Source organism: Camellia sinensis, unplaced genomic scaffold, assembly GCF_055761805.1.
Source record: "Camellia sinensis isolate YWXY unplaced genomic scaffold, ASM5576180v1 Unanchor1, whole genome shotgun sequence".
Taxonomy (NCBI): Eukaryota; Viridiplantae; Streptophyta; class Magnoliopsida; order Ericales; family Theaceae; genus Camellia; species Camellia sinensis.
Window position 1 is genome coordinate 27,605,472 of NW_028128987.1, and position 27,103 is coordinate 27,632,574.

At 36.6% G+C, this 27,103-nt stretch overlaps 1 protein-coding gene across 1 annotated transcript in view; it reads left to right on the forward strand.

Moving 5' to 3' along the window:
- Positions 1-11,430: 11,430 nt before the first annotated feature.
- LOC114285947 (glucosidase 2 subunit beta) overlaps positions 11,431-27,103 on the forward strand; it is a 47,652-nt gene continuing 31,979 nt past the window's right edge. Inside the window, exons 1-4 of the mRNA XM_028229037.2 lie at positions 11,431-11,993; positions 12,148-12,291; positions 12,649-12,744; positions 18,092-18,331. Coding sequence (XP_028084838.2) covers positions 11,870-11,993; positions 12,148-12,291; positions 12,649-12,744; positions 18,092-18,331 — 604 coding nt within the window. The 5' untranslated portion in view covers positions 11,431-11,869. The remainder of the gene's footprint in view (positions 11,994-12,147; positions 12,292-12,648; positions 12,745-18,091; positions 18,332-27,103) is intronic.

The following is a 27,103-nucleotide window of genomic DNA, read 5'->3' on the forward strand; positions in this document are numbered from 1 at the left end:
ATATAGAGAGAGAGTGATATATATATATGATATATATCAGATTTTCTAACCCTTGAAATAGGAGGAGAGGCCCTCTATTTATAGAGAAGATGAAGGCTTGAAGTTTCTAAGGGAAGCTAAGCAAAAGGGTTAAGGGGGTCAAGCTTCTCTTAGAAGCTTGGAGCAAAAGGGCTAAGCTTCTTGGAGAAGCTAGGCAAAGGGGTCAAGCTTCTTTTAGAAGCTTGAGGAAAAGGTGCAAAAGGTGCAAACTTCTCTTGGAAGCTTAGAAGGGTTCAAGCTTCTTGGAAAAGCTTGGAGCAAAGGGTTCAAGCTTCTTGGAGAAGCTAGAACAAAGGTTCAAAAGGTTCAAACTTCCCCAAGAAGCTAGAACCAAGGGTCCAAAAGGTTCAAGCTTCCTCAAGAAGCTAGAACCAAGGGTTCAAGCTTCCTCAAGAAACTAAAACAGGGGTTCAAAAGGTTCAAACCCTTTCAAGAAAAAGGCTCGGCCAGAAAAAGTGGCCGATTGACCAAAATCAGTGGCCGGCCGACCAAACAGAGTGCCGACCGGCCAAACATTTGGCTGATGGCAACAAAACACAGCCAGTGGCCTCAAGACATGGCCGGTGATGTGTGGGGATGGCCATCAAGCCATTCCCTGCCCCTCAAAGGCAAAACACAAGTGTTTGGTGCAAAAACCAAACACAAAACAGTCGAGTCGAGAGATCCTGAGGCAAGGAGCGCAGCCGAGACCTCCGGGAACTCAAGATGAACACAAACAAGGATGATTATCGAGTGTTCAAACGGTGACGCCCAAGTCTTGAGGACGGTCAAAAATGGGGTGTCTACAGGTTGGCCGGGTATTACCGTAGATTTGTGAAGGATTTCTCTAAGTTAGCTTCACCTTTGACTAAGCTGACGAGAAAAGAAATCAAATTCGTGTGGAGTGAGACTTGTGAGAAGTCTTTCCAAGAGCTTAAGATTAGACTTACCACCGCTCTGGTATTGATTATACCGGAGAGGGGTTTGAGTTGTTCAGTATATTGTGATGCTTCACGGGAAGGTTTAGGTTACGTATTGATGCGAGAGGGTAAAGTAGTAGCCTATGGCTCATGACAGTTGAAAATACATGAGAGGAATTACTCTATTCATGACTTAGAGTTAGCAGCGGTGATATTTGCCTTGAAAATTTGGAGGCATTATTTGTATGGTGAGAAATTTGAGGTGTTCTCTGATCAGAAGAGTCTAAAGTGCCTGTTTACACAGAAAGACTTGAATTTGAGACAAAGGAGGTGGATGGAATTCATAGAGGATTACGACTTTGAATTGCATTATTATCCGGGTAAGGCCAACGTTGTGGCCAATGCTTTGAGTAGAAAGCCTATTAGCAATGTAGCTTCTATCGCCATCCGAGAATGGGTAATGTTGGGTACTCTTAATGAGTTTGACTTGCATCTGGGCAAGTCTGTTGAGTTTGCAGCTTTGTTTTTAGTAGTTGCACAACCTACACTTGTGAACTGAGTGTTAGAAGCATAGAGGGATGACCTTGAAGTAGAATCCTTCTGAGAGAAGATCTCCAATGGGAAGGTAGAAAAAGGTTTGACTGTGTATCCCGACCTGAGTGTGAGATACCGTGATCGCTTGTTTGTACCGGAGTCTTGCCGAGAGAAAGTATTCCGAGAGTTTCACTATTCGCGCCTTGCTGTGCATCCGAGAGACACAAAGATGTATCATGATCTTAGCTACCAGTTTTTGTGGAGAGGTATAAAAAAGGATGTGGCTATGTTCGTATCAAAGTGCCTTACTTGTCAACAAGTGAAGGACGAGCATCAGAGTCCGATGGGTTTATTGCAACCCTTGCTTATAACTGAGTGGAAGTGGGAACATATCATGATGATTTTGTTGTGGGTCTTCCGAGGACTCAACGGGGTAATGATGCCATTTGGGTGGTAGTTGACCGTTTGACTAAGTCAGCAAATTTTATTCCCATACGTGTGAGTGACTTGGTAGATTATCTTGCCGATTTGTACATTAGGGACATAGTGAGGTTGCACAGGGTCCCTCTGACGATTGTTTCGGATAGAGATTCACATTTCACTGCTCAGTTGTGGTAGAGTTTGCAGAGTGCCTTGGGCACTAAATTAACTTTAGTACTGCGTATCATCCCCAGACTGACGGGCTATCCGAACGTACTATTCAAATCCTTGAGAATATGCTTCGAGGCTGTGTCCTTGACTTCACGGGTTCGTGGGAGGGACATTTACCCTTAGTGGAGTTTGCCTACAATAATAGTTTCCAATCAAGCATTGGTATGGCACCATTTGAGGCCTTGTATGGTCGACCATGTAGATCCCCTGTGTATTGGGCCGAGGTGGGTGATGCACCTTTGTTAGGTCCAGAGTTGGTTCGGGAAACGACGACAAAAGTAGTACTTATCCGTAAGAGGTTAGCTACGACTCAGAATCGCCAAAAAAGTTATGCCAACCCTAGGAGGAGGCCTTTGTCTTTTGAGGTGGGAGATCATGTCTTTTTGAAGATATCACCTAGACGGGGTTTGATGAGGTTTGGGAAGAGTGATAAGTTGTCCCATCGGTTTATTAGCCCTTTTGCGATCTTTGAATGGATTGGGGAGGTTGCTTATTGTAACGCCCTTAAAAATATACATAAAACTCATCACTTTAGACATGCATTGATATAAAAGAAACCAACCATTTCTATTCATCAGAGTAGTTCTTACAACTGTATTACATGTTAACAACAAAAGCAAATGCCCTATGGGCTTACAGTTTTCCAAGTCAACACCTGGTTACACAAAAGAAGTGTACTAACTCTATACAAAACAGCCCTTGGCTTGATGTACATGTAATACAAACAAAATAAACAAAAAGAGTCTTCAACTCTCATCATCATCCAAGCTATGTCCTTGGAGGTGGCATACTACCTGTACCTGAAAATAATGTCCCATAAAGGGTGAGCCAACGCCAAGTAGAGACATGCTAAACACAGTATGAGCAATAACTAAGACCTTAGCAATTGATAAATGTTCAATTTCCATAAACCAATTCATAACCCATTTCCATTTCATGACCACTATGTTCATGTTTCATTTCAACTTCCATTTCTTATCAATTTCACAATTTAAATCAACGGCTTAGAACCTAGCCAACCACTTATATGAGACAATGACTCATATTAAACATTTCCCATTTTACAATAGATAAACATACTAGTTGTATCAACATCTCAACAGATAAGCATACAAGCTGTATCCATATTTCAACAGATATGCATATTAGCTATATCAACACTTCCAATGATAAGCATATGAGTTATATCAACACTTCCCAAGATAAGCATATGAGCTATATCAACACATTATCTGACAAGCATATGAGCTGTATCAATGGAGTCCATCCCCTATCTCCTCCCAAACAACATTCGGTTTAGAGGTCCATCCTTTATCTTCCCCTAAACCGTGGAGTACATCCCCTATCTCTTCCCACACACACAACGTATATACACAACGGTCATATGCACAATCAATCAATACATAACGTTAATGTATTCTATCAACCGTCATACTCTATGAAATATCCAATTGATTAGTTTTAGTTTGCCTAATCATCATGCATTGACTGCAACAATCAAAACTACTCTCCACCAATAGCCCAAGCAATTATTTCTAAACAGATAATAAAAGCTCTAACAGATAAAACATCAATGTTTTCAAAAGTGAGCGATTAATAAATCTAACTCCACTATTCAACCATATAATGCACCAATTTCATTACTTCCAACTCAATTCCATAAAGTCACAATTTTTCCAAAATTAGGGTTTTCTACCCGATTTCCAAATATTGACCAAATGGTCTAAATATCAATAACCAACAACAATATCATCATTTTGAAACCCAAAATACATATTATGAGCCCAAAATCACAAAACCCTCTTTAACACATTTTGAAACCCTAAGTCCCAAAATCAACCATTTAAACAATAAGCTCAAAATCTAGGTTAAAACTCATAAGAGTGAGTAGGAATCCCTACCTCAAATTCGGAGCTCAAGGAAAGAAGATGAAGAAACTCAACGTGCTCCAAAACTCAATATTTTTGGATCAATGGATAGCCCTCGACGATCAACCCAACTTTTACAAAGGCCGAAGGAAAAGGAAACACTCTAACTAGATCAAACCCTAAAGAGAAGGGAGTTTCTAGAGAAAGGAACTCTCAAAATGTCATTTTAGAAAGTAAGAGAGAGAGAGAGAGAAAGTAAAAAGTGATTTTAAAATGCCCAGCTGCCAACTGATATACGACATTCCCGCTCGAGCGGAGAACACAACGCTCGAGCGTCAAGAACAAAAAACTAGGTACGCTCGAGCGCAAAAAGGCCCGCTCGAGCGCCAAGACAGAAGAGTAAAGCACATCCGCTCGAGTGCGAAAACCAGTCCGCTCGAGTGTAGATTTCTCCCTCCCAGAACTTACACCAAAAAGTACTACCCGCTCGAGCGCCAGAGTACCCGCTCGAGCGCCACCGCTCGAGCGTAAAGAAACCCGCTCGAGCGTAAAGAAACCCGCTCGAGCGTGAAAAACATGCTTGTAGAAGTTCTGCAGAGCACCAAAATACTAGGAGCGTGCAATCTCCGCTCGAGCGCAAGAAGACCCGCTCGAGCGGACCTCCTAAAAACTGGGCAATAAAGAATTGAAACCAAAGCCCAACCAACCTGTAACAACTCTGCCCAATACATCCTAAAACTCGAACAAATGGAATTAAAGGATGACAACAAGATAGATACAACTACCAACTCCACGGAACTGAGTTCGGAATACAACATAACAGTGAAGGGACAACCGGGATCGTTATACTTATTGTTTAGCGTTACCGTCACAGATTTCTGAGGTTCATGACGTGTTTCATATTTGTATACTTCGGAAATATGAGCCAGATCCATCGCACATATTGGACTGGACCGACGTAGAGATAGATGAGGATGCCTCGTATGAGGAGGGACCGGTAAGAGTCTTGGATAGACAGGACCAAGTCTTGCGAGACAAGACAAATTCCTTTGGTAAAAGTATTGTAGAAACATCACGGAGTCGAGGAAGTGACTTGGGAACGTGAATTAGAAATCCGAGAGAAATATTCGGATTTGTTTATTGATGCATAAGTATGTATTGAGAATTAATTTTGTTAATGAGAAGTACAAGCATTGTTTATGTTTTAACTTGTAAAAACATTGTATATGTTATAATTGTTTGGGAAGAACATGGATTCAATATAAACATTGTATATGTTTTGAGAATGTGGAATATTGTGGGAGTTGTATCACTCTCGGAAGCATCGTATATGTTGTTGGTAATCATTTTGGAAATTGGCTAAAACAGGGCCCTGCTGGAGACCCCCAGCAGGGGAGACCCCCAGCAACCCCCACCTCCACGTGGGAGGCTGGTAATGGCTGAAATCAAAAAAAAAAAAAAAAAAAAAAAAACACAGGTTTTGGGCCAATAGGAAGAGACCCCCAGTACCCCCACTGGGGGTCTCATGCATTTTCCGGCTAAAACATGGTTTTGAAACATGATTTGTAATTTTGGGGACGAAATTCTTTAAGGGGGGAGGTTATAGCGACCCTGGTTTTGACCCGTCTCTTGTGGTGTTCCGGACTTGGGTTTGTATGGTTTGGACGGTAGTTCATTCTTGTTTTCCTTGTCTTCCCTTTAATGTTGGTTATTGGGTTGTAGTTGTGTGTTTGGAACAGGTTGGTTGCTTGTTTTTCCAAGCCTTTGTTGCCCAGAATTTGGCTCTTGCGCTCGAGCGGGCTTCATAAATTTCGCTCCATGATCGAACGGGAATTCAGGCTCTCGAGCGGGGACTGTGTCTGTAAAAATACTGGAAGAGCGTATTTCACGCTCGAGCGGGAGTCTGTGTCTTACACTCGAACGGGGCTTTCCACGCTCGAGTGGACCATGTTATAACAGATTGTGAAAGTGACATTTCAGATCATTTTCTGCTTTCTCTCTCTCTCTAAAAGTCTCCAAATTTCTAGATCTTAAGCTTCTCTCTCTAGAAACTCACCTTCTCTCTCAGATTTTTTTTTGGTTAGGTATTCTCTCTAAGATTTCATCTAAACCCATTGAATTCTTGACCCTAGTGTCTTTGAGAATAAGGTAGAGGGCTTCAAGAGCTTCGTATTGATCTAAGTAAAAGTGGGTTTCGTCATTTTTGGAGTTCAACCTTGCTTTGCTCGTCTTCCTTTATTGAGGTAGGGATTTTTTACACTCTAATATGGTTTTTAGCTTAGTTATTTGCTATTGTGTATAGATAATGAGATTGGGTTGTGGTTTGGACGAATGTAAGATTTGGGTGTTATATGGAAAATAAGGGTTTTTGATGAAAGTGGCATAAATGGGTTTGAGGTTTGGATATAAGGTTGTATTGTGCCAGAATAGTTATTTTTGGTGTTTGGGTTGATATTTGGTAAAAGGGGGGATTTTACCCTAATTTGATTAAATCATTATTTTGCATAAATAAGTGGGATTAACATTGAAAATTTGAAATTGGAAGGTTGTGGCTATAAATGGTGATATTGGATATGTATTATCTTACCTATGGAAGTTTTGAATAAACTATTTATTTTGATATTGAACATCTCTTTATAAATAATTGCATTGGGCTTTCGGCGGAGAATAGCTATGATTGTGAAGAAATTACATGAGGATTATGCGATTTAATGCTAACCCATTGTTGGTGTCATTAAATATGACCATGCTATAAATACATTGTATATGTATGTTTATTAGGAGGAGAAAGGGGATGTACTACATATGTGATTTTGTTTATAAATACATTGCATATGTATATTTGTTTAGGAAGAGAAAGGAGATGGACTCCATTTAAAGCGAGCTGGTCAGAGTGTCCTGGGTGAAAGACCTGAAAATTTATATATAAATGGGTGCCGATTCCTTCGGACGAAATACCCGTAAAATGGCAGGTTTGAAGTGTTTATGTGTGTTGTGCATAATTGAAAAACCATTGAGTTGTAGTCTCATTTTGGTTGTTGAAAGATAATGAATTTAACTCATGAATTGAGTAGCATGTATGAACTGGAAATGAATTGAAGGAAAATGGAACGAGGTTAGGTCTTAGTGGCATATGAATATGCAGGCCTTGTGGATGTTTTAGTATCAGTATTGTTTATGCACGTAGTATTTATACCTTTGCTAAACCTCATATATTGTGTTAGATTATCTCTACTGGGCTGTTGGCTCCTATATGGGAAAACCATTTTCAGGTGCAGGTGAGATGTTTTCTCCAAGGCAATAGCATGGATGGACTTTCGGGAAGCAAGAGCTTCTTAATTATGCCTTGTGTGTGTATGTTTGTTATTTGTAAAGCCAAGGGCTTAAGATGTAATGAGCGAGACTCAATTTGTGTAACCAAGCAATTACTTGGAACGATGTCAGTCTACATGGCATTTAACTAGTTGTTAGACAGTGAATTCTGATAAATAAAAGTATGTTATTTCTCATATTTATTCTGCATGTGAGTTATCTTTATTGTATCATTTTGGGGGCGTTACACTTGGGCCTAATTGGCCACACTTAAAACAAGTAATCCCACTCTAGGTGTTCCTCCCTAAGCTAGTACTTGATACCGGGAAAGTAGATCTAGTTTGTAGTGGCTGGAATTGGTATAAGGTAAAACTTATCTGCCTTTTGCTATTTTGGAAATTGCCTTGCGACTCTTGTCCTCTTGGTTTGGAGCTCCTCAAGCGTTCCTCCTCTTCAACTGTGATCTCGACATAGGCTGTTGACTCAACCAAGAGGTCATATTCTTGAATCATAGAACCAGAGACCTTAAACCTAATCTCGATTCTCAACTGCTTTTCGAATTCTATGCAATGATGTTCTTTCGTCACTACTAACTCTAGAGCAAACCTAGGACAAACTAGTAAAGACTGTTTTGGACTCGGCCAAAGGTGTGCTCAATTGTTTGAGTCTTTCAAATTGTTGCCTTAGTCTTTCCCTAATAGTGGGAGGTAAGTATTTGTCTTGGAAAGCGGCAGTGAATGATTCCCAAGATACCCTAATCCAGACCTTGGCATACTTCCACCACTAGCTTGCATCTCCATTGAGTTGAAAAGCTTCCAAGGTTACCCTCAACTTATCATCATTGATGCAAGGCATCTCAAAGGTCTTCACTATCTCTTTGAGCCACTCATCCACCTTTACTGGATCCAGTTCTCCATAAAACTTCACCAGTTTTGACCAGAAGAATTCCCTAGTAAGAAATGATGATCTCACTTGGCCACATTCTCTCGGACTTGATTCTTTGCCCTTAAGATGCCCATTGACTCCCTCAAAATACCCATTATTTCTTGGGCTAAAGCACCTATAGCACCTTGGCCCATTTGCCTCGGCACTTCAGCTTGACTCACTTGTTCGGCCACATTAGCTTAGCCAAACCCTTCGTCTTGCACTAGAACCTCATCCTGAACAGTTATCTCTTGGCCACCCCGACGAGGCCTACCACTCTTACCACTTGTACTACATGTCATTGTTCCGACATCGTAATTAAAGACAAACACAAATGAATTTAGCACACTAATACATGTGCTCGTAATAAAGTTTCACACGTCCTAGAATAATAAATAGAACGGAATTGCACTCTATATAAGCACTTAGTCATGTAATCACATATAGTCTCTTCCAAGATAGTAATTATCCCACAAATGTTCCAAGAGTTTCTATTATAATAAGTATTGATCAAGTGCTCTTCTAATAAGACTTCTATAAATTTCGTAGATGCAATTAACATCCTAGAATTTTAATGCCATACCCACTTAGTCACATAATGTGTTATCATATAGCACAAAAAGCATATAACACTTATAGTTAGCGAAATGAACCCATTATGGTAAGAACCACATCATGTGAGCCTAAGATATTCAAACATGGTAAGCTCTTATACTAAGTTATAACGCCCTCAAAATAACGAAACCCGACTGAATACATATATATCTCATTTTCATTATTCGATTCCAATTATCAATTACTCATTTGAAATCAATAACTAATAGTGAACATTGACCCACAATTCATATAATAATAAATCCTCAATCCTTGTATTTCATTCAGTTGTTCCAATTACACCACATGCATTAATAAATTCACAACTCTACGAGCTTGAATCTATAGCATGTAATTATAAAAGATAGAAAGAAGTTTAAATACAAGGGAAATGCCTTAAAGGCTAAAAGTTTCAAGGCTTAGCCAGGCTACATCAAAAATGAAATTTAAATCCCAAAACATAAAAGCCCAATGGCTATACAAAAATGAAAGCAAGTAAACGAGCCCTAAGCTCCAAAATCCTACAAGTCTTCACTTTGGTGGAGGCACACCGTTAACACCTGAAATTGTCCATGATGGGATAAGCAATGACGCTCGGTAGATATAATCTTAATGAAGTACATGAAATTTAATAACATCATGAGGTGAATGCATACGAGAATGCCGTGCCCAAAAACATAAGTTTTTTTTCATTTTGAAATTTCATGCCATGCACTTGTTCGGATTTATAATCAAACAATCATTCGTTTTGATAAAAAGTTGGGCGATAAATACGACTATGGTAATCTTTAGGCTAATGTGTGCAAGTAGTCTCATTGAGCACTACCAAAACCACTTTATCGGCTTTGAACCGGAAGGAAATTGGGACCTACTCCATGTGTGTTTTTGGACTTTCACCATGGACCTAAAGCTAACTTAATTTTCAATTGAACTACACCTTCTAATCGGATTCACCAAGGTATTTATCCCATTTCTCAAAATAACAATTTATTCTCAACAAAAGTAATCTCAATGCATTTCTCAAAGGTAAATGTGACATTTAAAACACGAGCACATGAATGTCAATGATATGCATGTCTTTGCAATTGTTTCAAATTTCCCTAATTCACATGAAATTCTACAATGCATCAACGCAATCCTCCACTGATTGCTATAACTCAATACTTTTTCAACAATTCCAAAATGAGTACATTATCTCATAACCTCAACATTTCACAAATGTAATCAATGCTTGTAATTTCTCACAATTTTCAAGAGTTTTCCTCGATAAACAATTGATTCCTTAATTTCGCAAATTCCAGGGTTTTGGAAAAACTGGAAATTTCTCATTTCAAAAGTAATTTCTCCAATTTCAAACATACATAACAACCATGAACAATCAAATTTCAAGATTTTTGAACTCACAAGAATTTCCCCTCATTATATGCATTAATATCAAGTTAAATAAACCCTAGGTTTCCAAATCACTCTAAGTACAAAAATAACACATAACGAAGCTAGATAACACACAACTTCAAGAAAACCCCTACGTCAAGCTTAGAATAGGAAAAGAGAGAAAAACCCAAAATTCGATGGTACTAGAAAACGATCTCCACCATTCAAAACGTAGCCCTTGAGATGCCTGTCAAATTGGTAAGGTCTAAAACTCTATTGATTTTGTTAGATGAAGAGGTTCGTGAGTGTTGGTGAATTTCGATAGAGAGAGATAAGAGAAAAAGAGAGAAAAAGATTAGAGAGGGTTTGAAATGATCAAGAAAATGGAGAGGGTCAGTTGATAGAGAGACATGTTCAAAATTCAAGGCTGAGTTGTTCTTCGGCCACTTGTGCGGCCAATGTCTAGGTAGGTTTTTAGTTTGGAGCAATTCTAAGTCCCAGTTTTTTAATCTAACACCCGAAACAAAAATGATTGAATGCAATGCATGAGAACAACAACAATCTCAACTAAATCAATCCCAAACAAATGTCATTCACAGAAACAAGTGGTTACAAATCTGGTTTATGACCTGGGACACAGAAACAAGTGGTTACAAATCTGGTTTATGACCTGGGACATCACACTGTAAAAGGCAGGTCCCTAAAAGATGAGGGTATCGGAAGGGGTAATAGTGAAGAGAGATTGTCAAAGGGTAATGAGGGCTAGAGGAAGGTTGCCATAAAGGAGAAGGGACTAGGGGTAGAGGTTGCCAGAGAAAGGTTACATGGATGGAGTTCCAAAGGATATTGTTGAGATTATGACGACTGTTAAAAAAAAAAAAAAAAAAAATCAATTTTGGCGTGTATGATCCAAAGTAACACCCATACTAATTGATTGTATATATTTCATAGTACTAACATTACTCATTCTTGATTAAAAAAAAAAAAACATTATTCATCAAAATATAATAAAAAAAATTCAATCATGTGTGAATAAATGTTGTTGTGACTGGTTGAAATAAAAACACAATTTATTATTTCTCATTTTCTTTTCTTGGCACCCAGCCTTCATGGGACACAATCATTTTATAGGAAATTTTAATATAGCCCTTTTAAAAGGAGTACGGATCTTAGTCGTAATTATGATTAATTTTTTTTTAATTATGACTCACGAGGTTTATACTTGTGTCGTGTCTATTTTTTTAGTTATTTTTTTTCATTTTATTAATTTATTTTTTAAAATTTCTTTTGTGCCCTCATCCCTGTGATAAAATTTATTTTTTAAAATTTTCTTTTGTGCCCTCATCCCTGTGATCAAACAGAGGTCGCAGTTAGCACTTGAGACGTGCCGCTGAGAAGTGCGATCGGTCAATAGCTCCTCTCCTCTATCTTCATCTTCATAAGTTAGGTTCTTGTTTCCAAACTCCGCATAGGCATCTAATCTAATCAGATCTAATCGGCTTATACATTATAGTTTGATTTGGAGTTGGAGTTGGAGGTGGATTTGGATTTGGGCTTACGAATTACGTAGGTAGGTGGTGTGGTTTAGAGGGACAAATCAAGAGTTAAAACAAAAAGTAGTAAATAAAAAGAGAAGAGGGTAGTTGGATTTGATTGTAAAGGGTTTTGCAGAAGATGAAAACCTCGTCCTTCTCCTCCTTTTCCTGGCTATGGTTTATTATTATGTTATGGGTGGCTTTTTTTATTGGTAGATCGGCTTCTGTTCCCTCCAGAGACCTACTTGGAATTGCTCCCCAAGGTTTTCTTTTCATTTTCATTTTCATTTTCATTTTCATTTTCATATTATGCATATATACATATATGTACTACGCATTATGAGAGGACATATATGTCTATGATGTTGATTTTGATTTTGATTTTTGTTAAACATCATGGATAATGGATGACAACAGATGAATTATATTATAAGACATTTTCATCATCCTCGTCGTCATCGGGCACTATCAGTATCAAATGCAGGGATGGATCCAAGAAATTTAGCAAATCTCAGCTCAATGACGACTTCTGCGACTGCCTCGATGGCACTGACGAGCCTGGTCTACCCTTTCTCCCTCATTTTTCTTTTTTACTTCGATATATCTACTGCTTATTCCCCTTTACCTTCTGTATTGTTATTTTGCTGCAAAATTAGCTGTGCTAGCCTATGTTGTCTTTAATTGCACTTTCATCACAAGAAAACAAGTATGTGGTCTTCACAAAATATGACTTAAAATTGGATATATGTATATATATATATATATTAATTATTTTTTATGTTACGTGTTCTGGTGGTGCCTCTTTTGTTTTTTTATTTTATTGGGTTGCTGCTTTCTCTGGTTGTTAGGCTTCAAAATATATGTCCTATGCATTATCTTTGTTTGGTGGTTTGACAAATTATTGTTGTGGGTTTTCAGGAACATCAGCATGCCCCAATGGAAAATTCTATTGTCACAATGCAGGCTATGCTCCATTTTTTATATTTTCTTCTAGAGTCAATGATGGTATTTGTGGTAAGAAATCCTTTTTACTCCCAAATCACCAATGAGACTATAATAGGACTACAACAAAACTAGTAGCTCAAAACAATGACAATTTTCAATTATTGCCACTTCTTTAACTTTGCTTTTTTTTTTTTTTTTTTTTTGGGCTCTTCTTGTGGATTGCATTACCAGTGATGCTTTATGGAACAAAATGTTGGGCAATAAAGAAACATGTGTATAAAGTAAGGAGTGTACTTGAGATGAGAATGCTTAGATGGATGTGCGGTAAAACTAGAAAAGATAATAAATTTGTGAAATGGTAGGAGTAGCACTTATTGAAGGTTAGTTAAGAGAGAATACGTTCACGTATAACGAATACTTATTTATGCAACGGTAAGGAAGAGTGATATGATCACCATTAACGGAAGTGGTAGGGGGAGGGGAAGGCCTAAGCTGATATGGGATGCAATAGTGAAAAAGTATATGGATTTACTTAAATTAATTAAGCATAGAGCCTTTGATAGAGTTGAATGGCAAAAAATGATTTATGTAGACAACCTCACCTAATTTGGACACAAGCCTTAGTTTGATTTGGTTTCATTGTTTCCTTGTAATAAATATCTCCAATATACAAAATATTTTTTCGAGTGTGAGTCTGACTTTTTAATGTGGTATTAGCATAAGTTATTTTCAATATAATCCATTCTTTGATTTTGCATTGGTCTATTCACTTTTAACTTGTTTATCATGATGCTTTATGTGTTAAACATCCTCTAAAATGTCATAGCTTGTTGCTTTCGTTTTTCTTTTTTTTCTTAAGCACATTAATGTTGCAAGCTTTAATCGTATAGGCCTTTTAGTCTTTATCTAGGTCTCCAGTATAGAAGCGTATAAATTGTCTTGTCCCCACCTTGTAAGTTGTAAAACAGAAAGAATAATAAGACCCACTTTAAAGGAGCAAATAAATAGGAAGTTAATCAAAGGTTGTTAAAAAGAAGTTAAGGCCCTTCTGTTTTTTTATTTTTTTATTTTTTATTGTGTATATATATTTTCATCCTTCTTACTCTAACCTCTCATGAACTCTCTTTAACGTTTCTCTCAATGCATGATCGTGCGTGTTGTTTGTGGAAACCCTCTAGTCTAAAGTATTAAACCTTTTCTCGTATTTTTTATATGCATGTTAGCTTAGTTTAAACATTTTTGGTGATTTCATCTACTCTTCCAAAGGATTGTCACTTTGCCCTCAAATTATTTATATGTTTCAACTAAACTTTGTTCTCAGTAGTCAGTAGGGAAAGAGTGAGAAAAAACATTCATGAGCCAACAACCGTAAACACTTACAATATTATTAATCAAAATCTGAATAATGCAATGCAAAACCTAATATTTATAGGCCTAAGGCCATTATTTGGAAACATAATAATTGGAAACTAAACCCGAGTAATATTTGGAAACATAAACAAAATATCCTAACTAATAATTTTGTAAATTACATTATTGGACCAAAAAGTTTTCTTTCCATGCAATGTGCCCATAGGCTTCACCTGAGACTTCCAAAGTAGACAATTCGCCTTTAACCAATGAAGGATTGCAACATCAATTTTCCCCCACTGAAAAGAACTTGATTTTGGTGCACACCAAGAATCTCATTTGAATGAGGAACATGCCTAATCAACAAATAATTCTTCTTCAATTTAATGACTTTGGAATCAGTGACACAAGTAAAGCTGTATTTCACAGTCATCAATTAAAAAAAAAAAAGTGTTTACATGTCCAGCATGTGTAACATGATGATCCCAAATCCATGTGTGGCTGATGAGAATATGACAGAGCTTAAGAGGCAGAGCATCACACATTCCGATCTCTTTGAGTTGGCCAATGTTGAGTGTCATGAGGTAGTGCTTATTGATTTTAATTGGTATTAGTAATCCATGCCTCGTGATAAGGCCAAGGGTGTGGCTCAACTTTCAAACTCAGTTTCTTCACAAATTCTTAAGATACATCATTAGTGCAATTCCTAGTATCAATCCCTATCTAGAGAGCACACTTGATCACAGTATTTACCCTCTTATGAATTCTTTCCCCCTTCATTGTAGCTTTTCAAGTTCCCTTAGTCTTGTTTACTGGAGGCTAACAAAGGTCGAATGATGCCAATCACATTATCAAAGAGATCATCAATGGACTCGTGGTCGACAGGATGAACAACTTGCACAAAAATCCTCATAATCTTGGATTCTTTTATCTCTGAACGTTTTTTCATTTTATACTGCAACAACTGACTTAATATACACATTAATTTTAGGAGAGGGCAGTCTCGAGCATGATGCCCATAACCTTGAAAATTAAAACATTTTGGCTTAAGATTAGTGCGAATTACACTTTACTCCCATCAACTATTGCTCCATGTCACTTTACCCCCTTCATCTACTAATTCGGTCAACCAAGTCTTGCCTTAAAGTCGGCATTCTAAGACCTATTTGGCATTTCTATAGATGGGGAGTATTTATTGGGGATAACTTGAGCTTTTATGGAAGTTGTGGGTTATGGCTTAGTTTAGTTGGCATTAGTGAGTGAAATCTTTGAATTGTTGTATCATGCTGTGTCTGTTTGCCTGGGAAGGATGTCTCGAGGTGTAGGAATTCTGGATTGGTAAATAAGATGTGAGATCAGATCACATTATGGTTGTCACTAACTTTAATAATATTGTGAATTTAGTAACTAATAGGATTACTAAGTATCAAGGGCATGTTTAGTAGCAATTTGGTTTTCAGTTTTTTCCTTCGATTTTTTTTTAATATTTTTTTTTATATGAAAATATGAAACCAATTTCAGAATCATTTGCATTTTCTTATGGACTCAAAATTTTGGAATCTCATAAGATTTTTCTTTTCTTTTTTTATGTTTGGATAGTGTTTTTTCTTTTCTTTTCTGAAGGGCCATTTCTACATAGTTTTGGGTTTGAGAAGGTATCTGTAGAATGGTTTATCAAAAAAAAAAAAAAAAAAAAAGAAGAAGAAGAAGAAAAAAGAAAAAAAAGAAAAGAAAAGAAATATTAAAACAGAAGCAATACTAATGTCCACTGTTTCTGTACGATTTTCATTTGAAAAGGCTGACTCACAAGAAATATATTTCTGAATGTGATGAAATATTTCACAAAAAATATGTATTATATTATAAGATATAAAAATTACTATCTGTTTAAGCTATAAAAATTGCTTATTTCCTTCCTCATTTATTTATAATTATTTATATATCTATACAATGTAGGCAAAAACATATGTATATATACATTCTAATTAGTAATATTAAAGAGTTTTTTTGGAAAGTATTATTATCAATCGAGAGTTTTTTTTTGTTTTTTATCCACTGTTAAACAAAGTTGGTTTCTTAAAAAGTTTCTAATGTAAATCAATTATTAAAAGGTCAACTTTAAATGGTGTTAGAGTAATAAATTGGGCTTAAGATGAACTAAGCTACTTGAGCATGGCTAGTTAGAGGCTTGCTCAAGTTCAACTTGTAAAACAAATGGCTAAGTTTGATCATACTTTGGAGCTTGGTGGTTTATTCAGCTTGGCTTGGACTTGGTTTAATAAGCTCGTGAGCACCCTAAGATTGTATAAAAAACCAAGCTAAATGAGCTTCAATTTTGAGTTTATTAATTTTTCAAGCTGACATTGAGTAACCCACTACTTGGCTTGTTTATGTCCCTAATTGTAAGTCTCAACTTTTGTTGGAAGTGTATCCAGAGGGACATGCCCTAAGGTTGCCTCCTCTTTTTTCCCTCCCACCTTTTCTCTGTTTTAGTCACAGCTACGTTTGTGATAACTTTGATAGTGGACAACCTAGTGAGAAGAGGTGAAGCGCTTCATAATAGATGCAGTATTTACAACAATGCTTAACCTGAATCATCTTGTGTTGCATTCAACTGTTGTTAGAGGTCTATGGTGTGACTTCTTTCACCCGTTTTTGGGGTTTAGCAGGTTGCTTCAGTTGGGAACACATATGTTACTTGGGAATGTTTTGTGTGAGAAACAAGGGCAGCCAGGTGAGCTGCACTTTTTGTGTCGTACGTGGAGTCTTTGGGAAAGACTTAAGACTGCAACCCACCAGGGTAGCCTAGCGGTTGCAGATTGTCATTGGACTAACATGAACCCAGAAGTCTTATGAACCCAGAAGTCTTATAGTCTACTCCCATTAGTACGCCCTTACTTGCCTGATACCTGTGGCTAACAGGTGGTTGCCGGTATCCGGGGTTCAGCGTCCAGGGGTGGGTTGAAACTGCTGTTGGTGGGGTTTCTCATCATAAAAAGGGGGCTAAGACTACAATCACTGCATCAAGCAGACTTTTGTTGCCGTCGAGATGTAGATGCATAAATTGAATTGAAGCAGTTGATTTTTAATATTATTATTTTTTATTTTTTAAATTAAGAGAATTTTATAAAGGTCATAAAATGTACACCATGCAACGGGCATACCCAAGTTCAAAAAACAACGAGGATGAATTAGCAACAAGATAAAAGTATGGCACTGTATACTCCAGTCAGTCAAGACAGCAAACAGCATCAGAGGACCTCTTTCTCACAACTGTCATTCAGCTTACAACTCAGCAAGATCACCTACACAAGCATGGTCCTCAACTGACATTTGCAAAAATGGTGCATGGAAGCTTCTATTTACGCTGTAATTAATCATTTGGTTGGTACTTCTGCAAACAGAAAGAAGTCGGTGTTCAACTCTGTTTATTTGGTTGATGAGAATTTTTGATTAGAGAATAAAATTGCTAACTTGATGAGAATTTTTGATTGAGATGTATTAGAAAATTTTGAAATTTGTTTGTAGCTTAGGTGAGAACATGAATCCTCTCTTGCGAGGTTCAGTATATTTGCATTAGCTACAGTGGATATATATGCTTAAACTACCCCTTTAAAGATTTTCAAAGGACTGCCTATTTTCTTTCCACCTATAAATACTATATAAGACAGAATTCTATTGCTGAACGCACTTTTTTGTTTCTCCTGTTACCCATCTTAAGTCCTTTTAAGCAATGACACAATTTCCAAACAGGTGTAGGGAATACCCAACACACTCCAAATATAATCAACATGACACGGCGTTCAACATCTCACCATCAAACTTACATTAAGTAGTTGATCTATCCACTGATTCTTTCACATCCTTATGCATACAACACTTCAATTTACGAGAACTTTATTCTTTAATGAGATTGTCAATGGTGAGAACACCCTGCATTATGCTTTTGTTAAAACAAATTTTGGCATCCTTTGAATAAACTTTACACATGCAAATATCTTTATTATTGCAATGTAAATTTTAGCAGTACTTACTATTTTGATTTTTGACATGCCTCGGTGAGCAGATTGCTGTGATGGTAGTGATGAGTACGATGGTAAAGTGAAGTGCTCAAATACATGTTGGGAGGCTGGAAAAGTTGCTAGAGATAAATTGAAGAAAAAGATTGCAACTTATCAAGAAGGAGTAACATTGCGAAAGCAGGAAGTTGAACAAGCAAAACTAGCTGTAGCTAAAGACGAGGCAGAATTGTCGAAGCTAACAAGTGAGGAGAAAATACTTAAAGGGCTTGTTCAACAGCTTAAGGGTATGCTTTTGTTAATTTAGTTCCCTATCCTTATATGTGGCTCTCTTTTTTCGCTGAATATAATTATTATTGTTATTGCCACCAACTATGTAAATCTAGTAATTGGTGATCCCTCAAACTTTTGTTTTCCAATATGCATTACTTACTCCAAATTTGGTGATATTTACATAAGTTTAACATAATACATAATTGATGACTGAAGAATAACTGTATGTGTGACAATAAATTTATGTAGTTGGCAGCCACTACAACATTGGTGGCGCTTGACCATAATTATATGGAATTCACCATTAATAATGCACCCATTGGTTTAGCCATTTCTTGATTCATGTCCCTTATATTTACGCAGATATGGGTTAACATCAATAATTTGTTATGTCCTACAAGGATGTGAGGGTTACTGACAGTTGAATTGTCAATATGTATTAAAGTTAGGAAGTGAAAAAATGAGAAAACTGAGAGATAGAAAAGAAGGTCAGTGCTTCCAATACTGAAACCCTACACCGTAACTTGCATTATATTACTATGATTACAATACACAATGAACAAAATACCCTCATTGACTATACCAATCTAAAACACACACACTCCATTTCAAGCTGGAGCATAAAAATCAAACATGCCCAACTTGAAACAAAGACACTGGAAAGAAGAGCAAGGCAAGGGCTTTGTAAAGATATCGCCAAGTTGATCATAGGAGCGGAGATAAGGTGTAACAATTTGCTTACACATGAGTAAGTCCCGAATAAAGTGACAATCAACCTCAATATATGTTTGGTACACTCATGAAAAACTGGATTATTAGTTATGAAGATAGCTGCCTGATTATCATAGCACATTTCCATAGGCATCGTGACGCAAATACCAAAATCTTGAAGAGAACAAATATATAACACCTCAAAAGTAGTAGGCGCTATGGCATGATACTTGGCTCCAGCACAGGGAGCAATAAAACTTCACTTCTTGCTATGCCAAGTAATAAGATTGACTCCAACAAATGTACAATATCTAGTAGTGGAGCGTTGGTCAGTTGGCTACCAGCCCAATTAGCATCACTAAATCTGGTAGCATACAAGGAAGGAGAGGACCATATAGTAAGTCATGCCCAGGCACACTCTGTAGGTAGCACACAACGTTGACAAACAACCTCAAAGCGGGGGTGACGAGGAGCATGCATATGTTGACTAACGAACCAACAACATATGTAATGTCAGGAAGAGTAACAAGAAGATAGATCAATTTCCCAATCAGTTGGTGATAATGACCTACATGCTGGAGGGGATCTGTATCACTGTCTAAATAGTAGAATTCATGGTAGTATCCGCATAATGAACACCCAAAAGATTAGTATCAGACAAGAGTCTGACCACTTATTTCTGTTGAGACAAAGAAATACCCTTGGATGAATGAGCAACCTCAATCTTAAGAATGTAGCGCAGAAGACCCAAATCTTTAGTATGAAAATGTTTACCCAAGTGCTTCTTGAGATATCAATGCCATGAGAATTATCACCTGAAATAATGATATCATTCACGTAGACAGTCAATACAATGGTTTTAGTTTGGGACTGATGAATGAAGACCTAGTGATCAAATATAGAGCGATGAAAGCTGTATTCAAAAATTGTACTGAATCGATCAAACCAAGCATGAGGAGATTGCCTAAGATTATATACAGTAGTTTGGTATGTAGACAGTCAATACAATGGTTTTAGTTTGGGACTGATGAATGCAGACCTAGTATCAAATGTAGAGCGATGAAAGCCGTATTCAAAAATTGCACTGAATCGATCAAACCAAACATGAGGAGATTGCCTAAGATTATATAGAGTAGTTTGGTACGATGCAAAGGGGCTGGAATGAAATGCCCATTGTAGCTTTGCATTCCCTTTCCTTTGTTTCGTACAAATTATCCAAGGAGGAATTTTCATTGCAATGGAATGGCTACTCCAATAAAATGTGAGAATGCTTATTCCTTCCTCTAACCTAAGGAATAGCCATTCCATTACATCATAGAATCACCATAAAACATTATCAATTAGCATACCCCAATTATTCCTTTTTGCTACCACTCCCTTCCACTACTACCACCACTACTGCCACCACAACAACCACATTATCACCACCACCACCACCACCACCACCACCACAACAGCCATAACTACAATCATCGCTACCACAACTACCACATCACTGCCACCACATTATCACTACCACCACACTACCCTACTATCTTCATTGTCATCACCTCTGTTATCAGAATCTTACGATTCACGATTCGATTCACGATTCGGTTCGCAATTTTTGCAAAATCGATACGAATCTATTGGTGAATTTATTTTGGAAGTGAATCTCTAGTGAATCGCACGATTTACAATCGATTCACGATTCGATTCACTTTTTACGATTCATGCAACTTTTGAAATTATTGTGTCCGACATATTTTCGACTCTTTTTTTCTCCATCTTTTTAGTGAAAATGGCATAATACAACTTTTAATAGCGTTTAATACCAAAATAATCAACATATATACATGATTTATTATTATTTTAGCGATCATAGAGTTTTCAATAGGATCCAATCAAATTCAATCAGACCCAATATATTTTTAACCTTTCTTCTCATTTTTTTTCTTTTAAAAAATCATAATATATCTTATAAAGATGTTTAAGATTAAAGTTACACTATAAATTATCTATTACTATTTTATTAAATTGAATATTACATGTGTGCGGTTAGTTATACTTTTTAAAATGTTTTAGGCTTTAAAATAAAAGATTCTAAATAATTCTTTCTTATTATTTGCTCAGTGTTACTTAGAAAAGTATATATGCTTATTGTCCAAATATCAACATTGTTGTTAATTATTGTTACTTTGGAAATTGATAATTTGTCTATTTGGTTACTATCTTTATTAAGAATGGCTGATAAGAAATATTTAAAAAAGAAAAAAGGCAGGATGATGATATTACATCTTTATTAAGAATGGTTGATAAGAAATATCTAAAAAAGGAAAAATGTAATATGGTGATCTTACATAGGAACTTTTGTTAACTTCTTACCTATTAAATTACGTGATTATTATTCAAAATAACATTTTCATTGATTTAAGTTTAAATATTTTATATTCATAAGATATATTTAACATCTAAATGTGTAGATATATATTTTTAAGTAATTTAGAAAAAGTGACTGAATCTTTACGATTCACGATTCGATTCGATTTCGCGATTCGGTACAAGACCATTTCGATTCACGATACGAATCTCGATTTGACAACTATGGTCATCACCACCACCGCCACCTCCACAACCACCACACCACCAAACCACCACTGCCTCCATTACTAGAACCACTTACTATCACCCCTAGCACCACCACCAGTGCTTCCGCCACCACAACAACTACCTTACCACCAATATCACCACTTTCACAAAAATCACCCCACCACCGCCATTGAGAGAACCACCACTCTACTATCACCATCCGCCACCAGCACCACCGTCGTCACAATTACTACAACACGACCAATGCCATAGCGACTTGCCGCCGCCGCCACCACCACCACCACCACCACCACCACCACCACCACCACCACCACCACCGTCCTTCTACCACTGCTATCACCACCACTACTACCACAACTCACACAATCACTTCCATAATTATTAACACTATTATGATCTATATGAAATTTTAACTTATTTGTTACTAGCTTATTAGAATAAATAAATAAATAAACAAATGAAAACTTATTTCATTCCATTAGTTTAACAGGCATAACCAAACATGAGAATGACAATTATCATTCTATTCCTACGTCATTCCGTATTGGAAGCCAAACAATGGAATGGGAATAGACATTCCGTTCCATTCTCTTCCACTTTGTATTCCATTCTCACTTTCATTCCATTCACACTTCATTCCATTCTTTCGTGCCAAACATGCTCATAATGCTTTATACGATACATGCAAGATGCTTACTACTAGGAATAACATTGCCCGATGGTTGTGCTATATATACCTCTTCTTAAAGATCACTACGAAGAAGGGCAATTTTAATATCAAGTTGGTATAAGGGCCAAGAACGACTAGCGAGAACATAAGGAACCATCTTGCGGCCATGGGAACGTAGATAAACCTGTAAGGGAAAATCAAGTGAAGAATCGGACACGCGCTTGAGAGGAGCGAAAAAGGATTCCAATGGCATCAGTAAGGTAGGCTCCCCCTCACAACAACAAAAAAGGAATGTGTTTGGTCCTAGAAAATACTTCCTGGACTAAAGTAACTTGAGTACTAAAGAATTGTGTGGATTAAATAGTAACCAGAGGAAAAAAAGAATTGTGTGGATTTAAAAAAGGTAACTACGGCACTTACATAATACTTCTTGGACTAAGGATCATAATAACAATGCCCTTTCTGGGTACGGGAATATCCTAGAAAAACACACAAGCTCAAGGGGAGAGCTTATCATGACCTAGATCAAGAATATGAGCAAAGGTAACACAACCAAACACGGGAGTAAGAGAAACAAAAAATTTATGAGGATATAAAAGTGAAAAGGTGATTGATGCTGCAAAATTGCAGATGGCATACGATTGATAAGGTAACATGAAGTAAGGATTGCATCACTCCAAACCTGTTTGGGTACCTGCATATTAAATAACAGAGTACAAGCAACATCCAACAAACGGTGTTTCCGCTCAGCTACTCCATTTTGCTAAGAAGTATGGTGCAAGTGGTTTGATGTATGATACCACAAGTAGCACAAAAGAAATAAATGACAAACTGAGTATGCTCGAGAGCGTTATCAGAATGAAAAATCTTAATATGCCAAATTGAGGAACAATCTCATTATAAAATCTTGAAATAACATCAAGTGATTAATAGCTGTTTTTTCATGAAAAAAAATCATGTTATACAAGTATAATCATCCACAAAGATAATAAAAATGAAAAACTAGTCACACTCGCAGAATGAACTGGACCCCAAATATCCATGTGAACAATATCAAAGGATTCAGATTGATGACTAAAACTACTAGTAGGAAAGGAGCTACTAAGATGCTTGCGTAGTTGACACTATAAATTAGACACACGATTCAATGCAGGAACCACAAGCTTGAGTTTTGCCAAACACAGATGACCCAAACTGAAATTCTACTAAAGTGGAGAGATAGTAGAGCTCAATGCAGGCGAAGCGAGAGAAACATAACTATCAATGCCCAAGTAATACATGCCATCCTTCTCATGCCCTGAACCAATCCTCTTATGGGTTTGGAGGTCCTGAAAGAAACAAGTAGGAGTAAAGGTGATGGAACACTTAAGTCCCTAGTTAATTGAATAGCAAAAAGTAAATTGAAAAAAAAAAAAAAAAATAGGCATGTAAAGACTAGAGGGTAAAGACAGAAGAAGTAGTGGGACGGAGAACAACTTTACCAAGGATTGGTCAAGAGGACCCATTTGCTAATAACAAGAATTAACTCAGAGAAGAGAGAGGATGTACCAGACATATGGGAGTTGACTTTGGAATCAAGAACCAAGGATGGAACTGAACTAGCTACACATGTGACATTACTTGAATGGGCTAAGGTAGTGGTGGAAGATGAGGGAAGAGCAATCGACAATGTCTGAACAAGCTCACTCATATGAGTAGTAAGGGTGTCACAAGAATCAGAACCAAAAGATGTGTATCACGTGATGGGGCTGTGGTTGTGGCTGGGTATTGTTTGCCACTGCATGCTCATGATCAGTCTTATCATACTCGACCTAACAAAAAGGTTCAGTGTGGTTAAGGGTAGCACAATAATCACATTTCATGTCACCTCAACCACTAGTACGATCTCCCCCATGAGAAGTACCACCACAAAAACCACCAACTCAGCTACTGCCATTCCAACCATGAAATCTACCCGCCTCCACCACGATAAGCATAAGTATTGCTACCACTATCAAGATAACCACCATGTGAACTATTATGGTTTCCACTAGTAGAAACCAAAGAGGTGGTGGAAGAACTAGGCAGAGAAGTCTGTCCCAATGAGGAGCGCAACAACCGAGAATATGTATTTGACCCCTATATGGGCACTTGTGGAAGAGGTATGGTCCATTGATTTCAGATAAATCAAAGCCAGACTAAATCTGAAAATAGGTAAAATCGAAAACCTTACTAGATGGCCTCAAACAATTTCAGAATAGTCACCACACGAATCATAGTTTAAAGAGGAATTGGAATGAGTTTTTTTTTTTTTTTGGATGACAATGTCAGCATGATGTCAGGAATCTGATGATAACATCAGCCTTGATTCAGCCTCCCAATTTAGTCTAGCAGTCTCCAAATCAATGATTTAAAACCCGGACCGGACTAGCCGGTCGGGCCAGTTGAACTGGGACCCAGGCCTGGTTCCGGTCCGGAGGAACCCTCAAAACCGGACTAGTTTGAAAACTGGCCTAGATTGTCAAAACCGGTAGAACCGAGAAAACTAGTGACCTGGTACCGGTTTTGAATTGACCTGTCAGTTGGAAAACCTTTTATTATTATTATTTTTTTATTTTTCTTCTTTTCTTTTCTTTCTTTCTTTCTTTCTTATATTATATATATATATAAATATATTTCAAAATTTTGATTAAAATCTTACTTCAAGAGTCTCCTCTCATGAGGAGGAGTCTCATTGAAGCTTGAGGAGATATGGAAGTCTATTGCTGTTTATAGGAAAAGATTTTTCGAAGAGAACCTACAAAATTCTGTGGGATTCAATCAAATTATTTGAATCGTATTGATTGGAGGGAGAGTTGAAAATTTCATTTCCCTCCAAAATTAAATCTAGCATTCAATTAATTTGTTTGGAGGGAATGTCAAAAAAAATTAATTTCTTTAAAACAAGTGACTTTTTCTTATCAATTATGACTTTATTAAATATTATTAATAAATACTATGCATCAATTTTTATTTTTATTAGAGTATTTATATATGTATTTTTATTTATTTATAATTTATAATTATATAATATTAATTATGACGTCACGGTTCGACCACTTTGACCCGACGGTTGAACCGGTGACCTGTCCATCTGGTCCCTTTCCTAGTTCGCTGCGCACCGGTCCGGTTTTCAAAACATTGCTCCAAATATTTTCCTCTAATTTGAATCCGTGAAGAATAAATTTGGTTCACTTTGATACCAAGTTGAATTGTCAATATGTATTAAAGTTAGAAAGAAAAGAATGACAGAACAGAGAAATGGAAATGAAGGTTAGAGTTTCCAATATTGAAACCATGCATGGTAGCTTGCATTATATTACTAGCATTACAATACACGACCAAAATACTCTTACTGAGTAAACCAATCTAAAACACATCTAACACTAACTAAATTACTTATATATATACACAAATATTTGATGAGTAATAGTGCATTTGATTAAAAGAGGCACCAAAAGGGCTTTGACCGAAATACATAAGGTAAGCTATGATATTATGAAAATGAGAGGAATCCCAAAAATCCACAAATTCATCCAGGTTCGACAATATAATGTCTCCCACTAACCAACTACACAAAGTAGCTGAAGAAGTGTTCTTAAGTTTACATAAAGGCCATTCTTGGAAGGTTTTGCTGTTATGCCTCCATATAAGACACATCAAGCACAATGGGCTACCTACGAAGCCTGCCTTTGCTTCTCCACCTTGCCTCTCCACTAACCTACGAAGCACGTATATAGATACAAATATAGGATGTAGATATGATACGATAAGGATACGACAATACAACAAAACTTAAAAAGATAGGGTACGGGTACAACGAGGATACATTTGTAAAATAAAATGATTTTTATAATTTTTAGTAATGTAGTATGTATATATAAAAAAACCAATGCAAGAGTATATTTCTAAAATTTCTAATATTAAATTTCTTAATATCATAAAAAGAATTTTAATTTTTATATTCATCTTCCATCAAAGAGCAATCAATTAACTGCTAGGCAAACTGACAAAAAATTAACAACAAACAATAACAAAGGATTGAACCAAATATTTAAGGAGATTTTAAGAACAACAATAAAGAAAACAAAATTAAGCAACGATAACAATTATCCCAAGTATAATATCCAAAATAAAAAAAGAATAGAAACAAATTAAAAAATAGAAACAATGTGAACAATGGTTTTTTTCCCCTCCAAATTAACACGAGTAACCCTCGTAGAAAGGTTAACAAAGCAAAAATTGGTCTATGATAGGGGGAATAAATCAATGACAATGCTAGCCCTATAGAATTTGAAGAGAGACATATAAATAGGTGGAGAGAGTGGGAGAAAGAGGGAGGAAGCATTGACTTTTGAAAAATTAAAATATAAAATAAAAAAAAAATTTGGATACTTATTTAGTGTATTAAAATATAAAAAATAAAATAATAAGAAAAAATATAGGAAAAAAATAAATTGGATATGTATTGGGCGTATTCCTCTCGTTGAGGCTGCAAACAAACCGAGCTATTCATGAACAACTCAAACTCGGATCGTTTAAAGCTCGTTTAAGCTTGTCTCATTTATTAAATGAATGAGCTTGAGTTCGATTTTTAGGATCGTTTATTAATCGATCCGAGCTCGAGTAGTCCCAAGCTCGGCTTGATAACAAAGAAAATAAATTAATATTTACTTTTAATAACATATCAATTTTTTTTTAATAATTTATTTTATTTTTTTATTTGTGTTTGGTGTTTGTGTAAATTTATATGTTTGATTGATAAAATCTATTATTAATATAAGTATTCTCGTATATT